Source organism: Mytilus californianus, unplaced genomic scaffold (assembly GCF_021869535.1).
Source record: "Mytilus californianus isolate M0D057914Y unplaced genomic scaffold, xbMytCali1.0.p SCAF_4, whole genome shotgun sequence".
Taxonomy (NCBI): Eukaryota; Metazoa; Mollusca; class Bivalvia; order Mytilida; family Mytilidae; genus Mytilus; species Mytilus californianus.
Window position 1 is genome coordinate 59,780,841 of NW_026262690.1, and position 14,826 is coordinate 59,795,666.

The following is a 14,826-nucleotide window of genomic DNA, read 5'->3' on the forward strand; positions in this document are numbered from 1 at the left end:
TTGGCTTTTGTTTGTTTGTCATTGGATTGGTGTTCATTTCTGCATAAACAATATCATGGTCTGAAATTCCTGGAATGACATCAAGTCTCATCATTTTACTAGGACAGTTAGTTATAAGACGGTCCAAAGTGTTTCTATTTCTAGACATATACTCTTGTGCTGATTTATTTTTTTATTTTTTTGTCTTTATATTAATTACATGTTAGATTTTAATAACCATATTAAAAATATATTTTAAAAAGCTGTACAGCTGTTCAACATTTGAAAAGCGTATTGGAAATAAGTGTTTTCAAAAAGTCAATTGATATGCTTATTCGCATCCGGGAGGTGGTCCTAAATAGGACGAACTTCCTTACAAGAATAAACGAGATTGGACATTTAATTAACGTTTCTCTCCCATCCCCTGATGATCTCTCTTCCACCCATGCACGGGGAAAAAAACAACGAAAAAATGAGACATGCAGCTGTGCAGTCAACAGTTTCTTGCAAATGGAATAACACTCGATATACAACTATGATGTTTTTTTAAAGTTTGGTAAGAGGACGATTTCATTTTTTTTAGAAAGAAGTCTAAGTTACAAGTTAAAATTTGCATAAACAATTCTCGAAATTTTTTTTCCCTGGTGGAATTTGAAGAAATCTGCTGATCCATACTATTATTTCTATTGCAGAATACCAAAATTGTGTTTGTCCTTTGCAAAACTTTGCTTGTAAAAACCTTGTGTGTTGGGAACACCACTTGTCATATGCACTCCCCAATAGTCTATTTTCATATTACCGACTTTTGACTCCGGATTATATAATTTGTTGACTGGTTACCTTGGACATCATGGTACCAAGTCAGGTAAGAGCAAGCTAAAGAAGTAAAACCAAGCGTTCAATCGGTACAATTTTGGGGGAAAATTACCTGCTTAACATTTTTTTTTCACTACAAAATCATCGGAAAACAATAAACTTTCCCCTCAAATTACACCGATTATATGTTTGATTTTACTTATTTTGGTTGCTCTTACTTGACCAAGTACCATGATGTCCAAGGTAACCAGTCGACAAATTATATAATCCGGAGTCAAAAGTCAGTAATATGAAAATAGTCTATTAGTTATCCTCGATGATTGGAAGTTCGTTACCCTACCTCGAAACGGAAGAAAAAAATCACAACCTTGGAGCAACTATTATCCACTATGAATGTAAATATTCTTTACTTATTTGCAAACAATCTGATACACTTTATTGATGAAAAGCTTCAGAAACATGGTCAATATGTCTATGTTTCGTATTGTGACCCGATTCCGTAAAATAAGTAGACATGCTTGTAAGTTCGTGACCTTTGTCTTGGACCTTGGCTTTTGCGCTTGTGCAACAATATATAGGTCAGGCCTATTGTATTATGTATTTGAGCATTACATAATAAATTTGAGATCAAATAACAAATGAATATCTCGAAAAAAAGAGAAATTGGGGCATACTAACTTTTGTATTCTCCCTACAACAAATATTCTAATTTTTACATGTGACTTTCAATGGTCAATTAGAAAGTCCAGAATTAAACAATTTAAACACATTTAAGATAACTACAATGATGTCACAATGTGATTAATGCATCAAAGTATTTTTTCATTCAATTTGCACTCAATACCATATGATTAAATTTATTTTACGAGCCAATATTCCATAGGTTTTGTTTTATCAAAATAAATCAAATCATTTTCTGATCTTAATAAATCCGCTCACATACAAACTTTGAAAAATAATACCCTTGGCCTTAAAAAAAAGAAAAAGAGCGCCACATAACCTAAAAATAGATGATGACTCATTGTTGAGATGTCCAAAACATTGCTGAAAGGATTCTCCCAAGAATTCAACGAAATTCTAGGATAGGAGTAAAACCGTCATACATGTAGTGGAAATAGACGTTTAAACAAATGATATGCAAGAACATACACAACTTCTCTTTTTCAAGCCGATATTAGTAAAAATGCAATGCAAAATATCCGGTTATAAGTTTTTTTGAAGTAGCACGTTGCTGATGATAAATACTTATGCATGACATCACAAATAAAGTGGAAATCCCCAAATGTCACGAACTTGCAAGCATAACGAACTTGCAATCTCCGACCATACATAATTTTTCATGTGCTTTCCCCAATTTGCCTGTTAGAATCTAAAGGATTCAGGGTAATTTCATTGTTTGTACCCCAAAATGAAAACAATGTCATGCAATTTGTTGAATTTCTATTGTTTAGGACGTTGTTAGCCAATCACTATGTTTTGGTATAAGCTTTTCAAAATATTACCCTGGCAGAATGCATTAGATTCTGGAACAGTGAATTGAGGAAACTTTTGTTTCGGTTGAATTTATTAACAAATTTTAGACTCGGGACAATTTAGAGCTTGACATTTTCTATAAACATGTATCTCTATTATTAACCTCTTTTTTTCAATGTTTTTATTTCTTTTGTTTCGATGCTTGCATTCATATATATATGTGCGTTTGGTTTTTGATACTTTGAGTAGATTTCTTTTTACTTGATATAAATATTTTATCCTCAATTATTTCAAGGTAATGTGCTATAAGTCTGAATCCCTTTTAAAATATTCAAATCTTTAAATGATACAATAACTGAAATATGTCCATACATATCTTTCATGTCTTTATTTCATCAAGTATTTCCAGTCAGGTACATTTTGTAACATACATAAGTCATTTATATAATAAACATATGTTTTTAGCACAAATTCAAACTTTTAAGACATACACTAAAAAACATTGGTCTCAAAAAGTACAAAAAATAAAGGTTCCTTTCCAAGCACTAAAGTTGGAAGACAACTAGTTCTATCATGTAGTTTAACCCCGGCACATTCTATATGTGCCTGTCCCAAGTCAGGAGCCTGTAGTTCAGTGGTTGTTGTTGGTTCATGTCTGTCATATTTTTTTTTCTTAAATTGTTTTGTTAGAGCAAACTAGTTAAGCCTAAAGTAAAGAAATAGAGAACTTTTGACATTATTCCCCAGTTTTTAGATGTATCTGATGGAAATAAATTGTATACATCTTTAAATTTTCTTTCAAAAGTAAATATATATATGTTAGACTCAGATCAACATCCGGACTCTAATCCACGTCCGTTCCTCAAATCGACGTCCAATTCTGACGTCACATTCTCAAATTGACGTCCAATATTTGTATACTCTAATCAACGTCCAATGTTAGATCATGTATTGCCAAAACGACGTCTGATTGATTACTGGACTAACACCTATACATGTACATGTTTTGTAGGGTTCAAGATTATGACAACTCAATTTTCAAACATTTATACATACTTTCCATATAGATTTTTTTAACCCCCAAATAGGTAACATGCATATTGATATTTATCTTGATAAAAAGGTTAGTCCAATCGATCTACATTGTAGTATTCCACGTTGTCATGTATTGCCAAAACGACGTCTGATTTATTAGTGGACTTACACCTATACATGTACATCATGTACATGTTTTGTAGGGTTCAAGATTATGACAACTAAATTTTCAAACATTTATACATACTTTCCATATAGATTTTTTCAACCCGAAATAGGTAGAGTGGGTGGCGCATATTCGCCGTGGACACATTTTTGCTGTTTTGCTATTTTTTCTGTAAAATTCGTGTGCCTTTACCCAATTCTTGCCTAAATATGTCAAAGGCTGTTTGTAATGTTCGAACTGTTAATATTCCTCTTTACACCATTTCCAAGGTTATTCGCACATATAAAGAAATACGCAGGTGTTTTTAAACGATTTTGGCAATTATGTAAGATTTATATGGCAATCATGCACAGTCTTAAAGTAAATATTTGTGAGAAAAATCGTATAGGAATGATATCTCAAGGTAATTCATGTAATTGCAAACATTCGTTTTTATAATATACCAGGATAATGAGGATGGTCATATCATACATTGCAGCGAAAATGTGTCCCCAATGGTACACTAACAAATTGATTTCCTCTTGAGTTTGCGTTCATTTTTAGAACAATTTACCAATGTTTTGAAGATAATTCCTTTATCAAACATTTTTTTCATATAGTAAAATTTCTGAAACCTACATAAAAAGTAAGTGGAAATGAACGAATTATGTGGCGAATATGGGTCACTCACTCTAACATGCATATTTATATTTATCTTAACAAAAGTTTTGTCCAATCGATCTACATAGTACATTGTAATGTGTCTTTCATATTCATATTAATAAATGACATGCATGTAAGTGTAAGTCAATGAGAAAACAACCCAATGACAAAGAAAACCAAACAACATCTACTCGGAGGGCATAAGTCAGTCTTCAACAATACACAAAATAAAGAAGTACAGCCAATTGTTTTGAGAGTATTATAAATTATTACACCTGGAGTGAAACATATACGCAGGAACTCTGTCATATTTGTGTTTCTGAATTGTTTAGTTATAAATAAGACCGTTAGTTTTCTAATTTGAATTGTTGACATTATTCCTGTCGTGGCCTTTTTAAGCCGACTTTACGGTATGGGTTTTATCATTGTTGAAAGCCGTACGGTTGCCTATAATAAGGCTATAATTGCTCACATTCACTTTATTTGAACTCTGATGGATAGTATTAGTTGTCCTATTGGTAATCATATCACATCTTATTTTTATGTAATCTCTAAAATCTAAAAATTGATATAACATCCTGTTTGCATACTACATGTAGAAGGTAATAAATTAAAAAAAACGTAAATAGATTTTATTTGTCACACATAGATATAAGAAGATGTGGTATGAGTGCCTATGAGACAACTCTCCATCCAAGTCACAATTTGTAAAAGAAAAACCATTATAGGTCAAAGTACGGTCATAATATGTTTAAAAGTCTTAAGGTTTCAGCTGATATTGGTTCAGTTCAATTTTGTATTTTGTGTCCAAAACGTACGTTGATTAAAGAAGCTAAAAATTGGACGTCGATAGAGAAGCCAAAAATTGGACGTCGATTAGATATGCATAAAATTGGCCGTCGATTTGAAGATATTTTATTGTGACGTCAGATTTGGACGTCAATTTGAGGAACGGATGTGGATTAGAGACCGGACGTCGATCTGAGTCTTACATATATATATCTGAATCCAGATAAACATTTGATGCAAAATACATTTACATGATATAACATTTTATACACCATACATTTACATTGTATAACATTTTATGCAACATACATGTTCATAGTTTTACTTATTTTTCAGAAGTAAAGATTATGGACTTGATTTTTGTGGAATAGAAAAGATTTCTTTTGATACAGATATTCAGTTATGATGACATTTCGGCAATTGATAAAGCTCTCATGGAGATGTGGAGTTGCTTTGACAAGATCAAACTTCCACTCCTCAAACAGTATTTGTCTATATGATAAACCAACATATAGCAAAATAAGATATTTTTATACTACTATCATAGTTCAACAATGTAGACAATTAAACACAAGAAGCCATTATTTCAAGAAAGAGACTGAAAGTTCTACAAATGATGAAGTAGAAAGTACAGACAAGTGGGATGGATTTGGAACAGTTTTAAAGGAGTTTCATTTAGCTGTAACAAAGTCAAACACTCAATTCACTATTCCATATTTTGAAGAGCTTGAATCAAGAGTTAAGGAAGAGAACCATCATAAATCCAAATTGTTTGACAATATTGTTATGATAGAATTTGAAGAAAATAATAATTTAGATGGAGCCAATGTTTTTTTAGAGTATTTGTCCCAGAAAGGAAGAAAGCTTGGAATTATTCCAAGAGTTGAGTACATAGAGTTATTAGGGAAAACTAACTGTAATCAAGAGCATGATGAACTTATTTACTCACAGTACAAGGAATGTGAAGATTTTCTAGATATCCTAGACAGAAGGTTGTTACAAAAATTAATTTCTGCTTTTTCAACAACTGCAAAATGGAAGAAAAGCCTGGAATTTATTGACAAGGTTGAATCTCCTAAAGGTTTACCGTTCTCATTTTATGTACCTATTTTAGAGGCTGCTTTGAACAATCAAGATTTAGAGTACTTCACTTCTACCTTTGACATGGCATACAATAACAGACCTTCACACGAGACCCATGAAAAAATCATTCAAGAAGTCCTTGAGAAAACTGTAGATGTATGTAAAAAGTATCCAGAAAGTGCAACATTTGACCATCTTCTCAACATGCTTCAAAAGTATTATGTATTTCCAACTGAAGAAACAGCAAACGACATACAAAACTACTTGGAAAAGTTTGTATTTTAAGCTGTTAGATTATTTTATGCCAAAACTGAAAAAGCACAGATCTAGAATCCTAGTGTAATTTTAAATTCTAATTTCTACTAGTTGTTCTTATGTTTGGTTGTTACACCAATTGGATACAAAAGTGATCTTATGTTGATTTTTCATTGAGATAAAAACACAAAGCAATTTTGGTATATATATGCACTCTGAAAAAATCGTCCCTTCATAAATTTTACGGACACCATCACGAGTTGGTTGACTGTTATGGAATATCCGTTTCACAAATGACATCGAATATGTTCCAATTGTTCTAACTACAATCCTGTCCCGTTTTCCCCAAATGTGACCTACTGAAATAGACTTATCACCGGGTTTGTACTAACATGAGCAACACGACGGGTGCCACATGTGGAGCAGGATCTGCTTGCCCTTCCAGAGCACCAGAGATCACCCCCAGTTTTTGGTGGGGTTCGTGTTGCTTAGTGTTTGGTTTTCTATGTTGTGTTTTGTGTACTGTTGTATCTCTTTTCTTTTTTTAGCCATGGCGTTGTCCGTTTATTTTCGACTTATGAGTTTGAATGTCCCTTTGGTATCCTTCCCCTCTATTTTTCAAAATACATGAAATTTGCAATAACTGTATGATGCACAAATATTTTGACAATGTATCTCCATCAATGTGGTATTATTTTCCATTTGTAAATAATAATGTGGAATACATTGACTTGTAGTTTATTTCTCTTTTTTTCAGTATTTATGGTTGTAAAGTAAAGAAAACTGTTGTTAATTACAGGTATACACATATTCTAATAGTTATTTGAGATTCAGATATTTTTATCCATTCTACACAATTATTATCATGATTAAATATCGAATTTTAAGTCTAAATCAAATTTGTAAATGCAAAATGAATCAAGTTTTATACTTTTAAGGACATTACCATAAGAATTGAGTGCTAAAAGTTTTATGAAGATTTGACTAGACAAAGTTTTTTTGATGGTTTTGATCAATGTATGATTTGTACTTAACAATGCTTAATGTTTAAATAAAAGCTTGGAAAGTTACAGCATTCAAGACTTTTAAAGGTAAATTAACTTTCAGAAAATTGTTTTTTTTTTACAGAGGAGAGTGTAAATCGTGTATGAGAAAAATGGATCAAGCTGAATTAACTAAAGAAGAATTTCAGGAATTAAGAAGTGTATTTCTTGATCGTACCTTGTATGAGGGTGACACGTTTTATTGGACATCACCAGAAGAGTTGAAGACATTCCTGGATTTTCTAGAAAAGAATGGTCCATTTGACATAGTGATAGATAATCTGAATTTGATATTCTCTCACTTCACAAGGCCTAACCAACAAGGAAGTACATTTCAGAAGGTTATTATAATGTTAATTTTTTGAAACCTAGACTGTATACTAGTGTCTCAGATAGACCAATACATATTAAATATTAAGCAAAGTTTTATAGCTTTTATACCTCTAATAAGTACTTGTACTTACTGTGACTTGACTGTTAGTGTTGCTCTCCACCTGTTGCAACTTATTCAAAATTCTGACCAAACTGCAATTTGTTTTATAAAACCAAACTGTTCAGCTGGTCAGAAATTTGAACAAACTGCTGTAGAAAACCACAGTCAAGTTGTGAAAGTGCAAGGTGATAAAATAAAGCATCCTCACAATCCTATAAGAGGGTTTCACATAGCATATGATGGAATTTGCCTTATCTATTCAAATGTGTGTTAGTTTGGTTTTGAATTTATGACCGATGCTCGGCTTTCTTGATCCTTAAAAAGCTTTTTTGTCAAAAGGAAAAGATTGTTTTAAAACTTATGAAAATTATTTTGCAGTGTCAAGAGGCAGTGGATTATTTTGCACATAAAGGAAAGAGAGTTTTGATTGTAACAAGAAAAACTTTCCCTAGAGAATACAAAAATGCTAAAACATTTAAAGTTCATCGAAGGTAAATTCTGTTTATATACATTTGAAAAAAAGATTTACGATAGATTCAAGGGTCTGAACATTTTTCATGCAATGTCAGTCATTTTTCAAAGCATGACATTCAGGTAACCTTGGAGGTAAGAAAGACAGTTTCAATTATTCTGCAATGTTGTCAAAGTTATCATTATCTGAACAACTTTGGTCGTGACAGAAAAAAATAAAACTGTTTGTGTACAAATTACATTATAAAATGGACACTATTTTGATCCTCAAATACTGGTTTGCATAAGTAGAGCTAGTTTTTCCTCCCCTTTTTTTTATCCAAAAAAATTCTTCAAGTTTTATTGATTATTAATAATTTGCTTGTAAATGGCAAATAAAGAAGGACAATGCTTTTATGAACATGCCAATTTACTTGTGTATTTCAGGATACACTCAAAATGTCTGTTTTATTTCCTGAATGGTATTTTTAAAATGTTAGCTGGCTAATTTTATTCATGATAAACTGGTGATTAAATAATTATTACAACGTGGCTGATCTTTGTAATTGTTAGCATCTGAGTTCTAATACAATGCATTTATTTCAGTCATTTTTATCCAAAAATAAAACATCTGTCATAACTTGTTCTTGAACCTTGAATAGAGTTAAATTTGGATATTAATTTGAATTATGTTTTAATTGTATGATAAATCTTGGACAAGTGGAGGAAGAGTAGAAGGCTTCTTACATTCTTATGTATTAGTTTTGGTAATAAAGATATTGGGTTAAGGAGAGCAGTTGCTCACTGTGTCAAGAATGTGACATTCAGTTCCTATGGTACAGCTGTCATTTATTCCCAGTGTATAAAAAAGAGCATGTATTGGTTTGATCTGTCAATAAATCAATTTGTTTCATTCTTTCAATCATATTTTCCTCAACAATTGCAGATCACTTTATGTTTATAAGCTGCTATGTAATACATTTTCAAATGTTTCTATTATCTATGTCCTATTTGACAATAACATTTAACATATCTCAATTTATGCTTAATTCAAAAGGAAAATCTGTCTACAATCAAATCTTGACCCAAGTACTGTATGTGTAGTTACTTTGGAAATGCATGTGCATGTAATACCAATGATTTTTGCTATATTAATGTATTTTACATGGCTTATTATAAAAACCATGAAATTAATATTATGGTTCCAGTTTGACAAAAGAAACAGACAGATTTCTAGTATTTTAATAGTGACGTGAATATCTTTATTTTTTTCAGTACACATGATGACTCTTATATGTTATTTGGTGCATTGTTTAGTGGTTATTCCTGTATGTTTATGTCCAAAGATTATTTTCGTGACAGTAAGCATAGGCTAGGAAGCAAACATGGAGAGATTTTCCAAAAATGGCAGAGATCTAGGCAGGTCAGCTTGCTAACAAAAGCTAACAGCGATCACTTTACTGTTCTGGTATGTATTTCAAAAAGTGAATATTAAAAATGAAGTTTAGTAGGATGCAGGAACAAATGTTCAGTTTGCAATATTCAATATTTTTATTTTATTTGAGCAAAGATTTATAATTAACATAGTAAATATCTCCCTGTTGTTTAAACAACAATACCATTTTATCAAAACCACTAAATGACCATGGCACATTGTTTTAGCAATGTCAGTAATTTTGTCAGGTAGTTTTTCAGACTTTTTCTTTATGTCTGCAGATATTGATCTGAGTTTTTGTACATTTTTAATGATGATAACTACTAGTCTGTGTTTGTGAGTGATGAGTTATGGTATGACTGACTTTTCACCAATTTATGGCTTTGTACTTATCCAGACTTTATTTGTAATGCTTCCACAAAATGTATATTTAATAATGAGGCTGCAGGTAGAGCAATAGATTTTTCTATTAAAATCGTCTAATTTTTTTTAATGAGTAGTTATTTAAATGCTAAAACAAAATCTATTGAATCATCTATACAGTGTATATTTAATTTTCAAATGTGTCCCAAATGAGGCCCTGAATGCCCATCATTATCCTTTGCATTTAATTAGTATTGCCAATGGTTTTTTTATTATTATGTATTAAACATTCTTGTTCATAACAAAGACATCAAAAAAACAGTTGACAACCCAAGCGAAGAACCAAGTAATACAAATTTTGAATCTGGTTCCTTATTAGGAAGAGGAATAAGAAAACGGCTGTGAATAACTTTTTTTTTTTAACTTAACCTTTGAAGAAGAGGGTTTATATTTTTTGAAATGTGTACCAATACTGTACTTGTGCTTGGTTCATAAATATGTTCATTTAAAGAAATGATATTGCTTAGATAAAAGTGTCATCTTACAATGTTATTCCTGTAAAAACTATAACAGAAGTTATTTTCTTTCTTCAGTGGCCAAGAACTTATGATCCAAGAGCACAGATGACAGATGATGGTGTTTTACACATACCTTTTAGGAGTGAAAATGACAGAAGAACATCTTATGAAACTCCAACAACTTTCCTGTGTGCAAAATTTAATATTAAATAAATCAGTTTTATAAAGATGTATTATGTATGATTAGGGTTTTACACATACCATATACAGCAGGGCCTCTGTGGCCAAGTGGTCTAAGCAGTCCAACTACTGTATCACTAGCCCGTCAACACAGAGGTTGGGAGTTTGAATCCCACAGGTGGCCCCTGCGTTCGACTCCAATCTTAATTCACTAGGATTGTCAGTTTTCCTACTCAAGGTCATGGTTCTCTCCAGGCACTCCTGCTTCCTCCACCAATAAAAACTTACCACCACAAAATAGCCTATAGTGCTGAAAGTGGTGTTAAAAACCAAACAATCAATCAATCATACCATATACAAAGGAAAATGACAGGAGAACATCCTGTCCTTTTCTATTACCAAATTTAATATTGAAAAAATCAGTATATATATAGTTTTTTGTAGTACTACTGTTCATTACTTGTCTTGTCTTCACTCAGGCTATTTAGACAATTGTCATGGTTGAAGCCCAATTATGATGACCTCTAGACATCATCTTTATGAATTAAGGTAGATGTATACCTCAATGAGATAGTGCATTTTTTTTGTATTTTGTTTTGTTTTGTAAGGTTGATGTTTTATTTTTATGGAAGAGCAGTTCACTCATCAGAAAAAAAGGAGACATTTTTCTTCAGAGGGAGACAGATGTTTTCATTACTGTGAGAGCATGGTGCATGTGAGCTTGCTTATTATGTGCAAAGAAGCTAGAAATAAAATGAATGACATGGGATTTAACTTAAACATAACAAATAAAATGTATGATCATAAATTGAATTATACTCTTTTTACACATTATAAAGAGCTGTAATCAAAGGTTTATATTTTTGTGTTTTTATCATATCACAGACCTATTGTGTGATTAGGAGAAATAAATTGTGTACAATCAAACCTTAAAAAAAGTTTCAAAATGCATAGATATTACTACAGTGGGACAAAAAGAGGGTGACCAGACGAGAAGTATTCTAAAAGAGGTGACCTTTTAGGTGTAATACCACCAAATCATAGTACGTCACATCTGGTTGCATACGAAAAAGGGTCGCATAAATATATTCCCTTGAATTTGACAGTTGTAGGAAATTAATCTTACATTTCATTGCAGTAAAAAAATTCTGAGTCATAAACATATATCCTGGGTGTTTCAAAGCACCATTCCTTTTTTATTTGGTGTTTCTATAGAATATTTTGGAAACTTGAGGTTACATGGTTTCTAAAGCTTGTACACAGAAAAAGAAGGGGTGAAAATTTGATTGGTTAACTTCCAGTGATGGTTATTTTCTTATATTCAATAAAGTGTTATATGAAATTTTGTCTGTAGTACTGGAGAGGTTAAAACTTTACTCATGCCAAGTATTTCTTTATTTGAAACAAAGATAAATTCTGCACAATTTTTTGAAAAGTGCAAATTTAACAAAGAATAATAGGGGAAAATCAGTGGTGGTATTACACCTTAAAATAGGTCCAAAATATTTAAAAAAATTGTGAACAGTGCAACAATAAAGGCTGTTGTACTAACATCGTCACAGAGCCACTTTTAAAAGGTATTTTTGTCCCTCGCACAACACGTTGTTGGGGACATAGAATTAACGGGCGGGCGCCCGTCCATTGGGTCTTGTTAACGCTCTCTCATGTACAATTCTTGACAGATTTTTATGAAACTTACATTGTAGGTTTAAATCAGCAATGTCTCAGACGAGTTTGAAAATCAGTGCGATTGAACTTTTTAAAAAAGAGTTACGCCCCTTGGAAACATTAATTATATGGAAAATTGCATCGTTAGCACTCTCATGTTTGCAAATCTTGCCAGATTTTAAAGAAGCTATATCATAGGTTTAAATTAACAATGTCTCGGACAAGTTTGAAAATCAGTGCGGAATAATTATTTTAAAATGAGTTGAATTATTTTTAAAAGAGTTATGCCCCTTGGAAATATGTTTATATGGAAAATTGCATTGTTTGCGCTTCATGTGTACAATTCTTGCCAGATTTTTATGAAACTTATATAATAGGTTTATATCAGCAAAGTCTCAGACAATTTCAAAAATAACTCCTGATCAAATATTTTTTACGAGTTATGCTGCTTGGAAATATTAACTATGTTGGAAATTGCATTGCCTTTCTCTAAGATATTTATAAAAAATTATTATGCATATTAAAGAACCAAAAAATTTTTTTTTAAAGTTATAACCCTTGGACCTGAGACAGATAAAATATGTGCGACACAGTGGACATTGAAACTCTGTTATCCTTTTAAAAGTGACTGAAAAAAATGAACTATTTTACAAGCCAAAAGAATAGTTTGTACTGCTCTTAATTTTTGGGTGGATGTTATAATTTACAATATATTTACCAAGATAAAGTTTTATATCACTTTATTTTGAAACTCTAATACACCACTAAGTCTTGTTCTGAAAGATATATTTTTTTGGATTATATTAAAAATTTGGATTAATGATTGATTTCCCTCATCATTGCTCTTTAGATTTAGGGAAGTTTGAGCAATCCACCTTTCAGCAATAGAGCAATTGAACTTAAAACAAATTTGTTTCTCTGTTAATTATAGATATACCGTAGATGAGCAGCTGTTTTCATGTAAACAAGCACGAAGAAAAAAAGTGTGGAAAACTGATTTGTCGGACTGATGGATGGACAGACAGACAGACAGATGAACGGAGTGCAAACCTAAAGTCCCCTTCGACTTTGTCGGTAGGGAACTAATAAAGATTGATATTGTTACCTTCTAAAGAAGAGTATGATTTATTTTTATGCTAAAATTATTTGGAGAACCAACAAAAAATTGGAATTGAAAGTAATGCACACTTGTAAGAACTATTCCAGTTTTACCAATAGCCCTGTGGGAAATACCTATTAATACTCTATTTCAAACCTGCTATAGAGGTCACCTCTATTCTGCAAAACCTGTCTTGCCAGGTCACCCTCTTCTTATCCCATTGTAGTAATATGTAAGCATTTTGAACCTCAAAATTAAGGTCACCTCTCTTGTAAGGTCAGTTTTATCTGGTTCTAGAAGGTAATCTTCATATACAGGTTTGACTTGATCTTATTTCCTATGTATTATGAACAATGTTCCTCCATCAAGTGACTATCCAAGTCTTAGATGATTCCAGTAGCAGAAAGAATGAATTTCACGAAGTGTGAGTTAAATGTTTCAATGATATAGTATTATGGATAGAAAATAAGTTCACCTTCAAACGTTTTGCATTTTTTAAATAATATAGTTTTGATGTACTCGGTAGAGGGCTCAGATTGTTTTTAGAATTAAAAAAAAATCTTAGTCATATTTTTTTTAACAATTTATGTTTTAACTTTGTGTAATTAAATGGTGGCTTGTAATTGTAGATTATTACATGGTATTTTCTATATTGAGTGTCAGTTGTAAGACCAGGATTCTGCCCAAGGTCTGAAATAAGCCCACAGATGGTACCTGATCTAGAAACTTAAAATATAAATGATGTGGTCCAATATGTCATTGATACCAGGATCTATTTGAGATAAAAACTAAAAAAGCTGAATTCGATTTATAATGAAAATTCATATTGAAATTCATATTAATCTTGGCGTTTGATATTTTGGGAAATATAGGTAAAAGTTCCATATGGCAACCACCTTTCAAAATAAACACAGTAATATCTTAGTTTATTACCCGAGGATGCTATATGACAAACTATTCTTTATCAAGCCATCTTAAATGCACACACCATATATCTAAATATGTGTAGCATGTGGTAAGATATTTAAACTATGAACTACCATGCAAATAATGGTGCAGATATTTCTGGCAACCTAATTCCTAATATATGCATTTGATTTAGAAATCTGAAAATAGTTTTGCAAACTACCGGGAATTGTTTCTTCGATACAGAATATTTTATCACTGTTTTCTGGGTATACTGTCCATGATTTATTTCTTGATGGTTCTTGTAGATAGACTGAATTGTAGGGATTCAAAGATGTTGATAATTTAAATTTTGCCTTTTTTCTAGTGTTTTATTGATGTTTTCTCAGATGCATTTAGGGAGCTACCATTTGATTTTTATGGGGGGGCTAGGATGAAATTTGAAAAAAATAGGCAGGACAGGAGTTTTGAGTAAAAAAAAGGCAGGATGAGA

At 31.7% G+C, this 14,826-nt stretch overlaps 1 protein-coding gene across 1 annotated transcript; it reads left to right on the forward strand.

Moving 5' to 3' along the window:
* The first annotated feature begins 384 nt into the window (after window positions 1-384).
* Window positions 385-11,516, forward strand: LOC127698561 (mitochondrial ribonuclease P catalytic subunit-like). The gene is made up of 7 exons (XM_052202068.1): window positions 385-535; window positions 5,237-6,255; window positions 6,996-7,037; window positions 7,367-7,622; window positions 8,093-8,205; window positions 9,440-9,632; window positions 10,556-11,516. Exons 2-7 carry the CDS (start codon window positions 5,303-5,305, stop codon window positions 10,691-10,693), a joined length of 1,695 nt encoding a protein of 564 aa, XP_052058028.1. The 5' UTR covers window positions 385-535; window positions 5,237-5,302; the 3' UTR covers window positions 10,694-11,516.
* The last annotated feature ends 3,310 nt before the right edge of the window (window positions 11,517-14,826 follow it).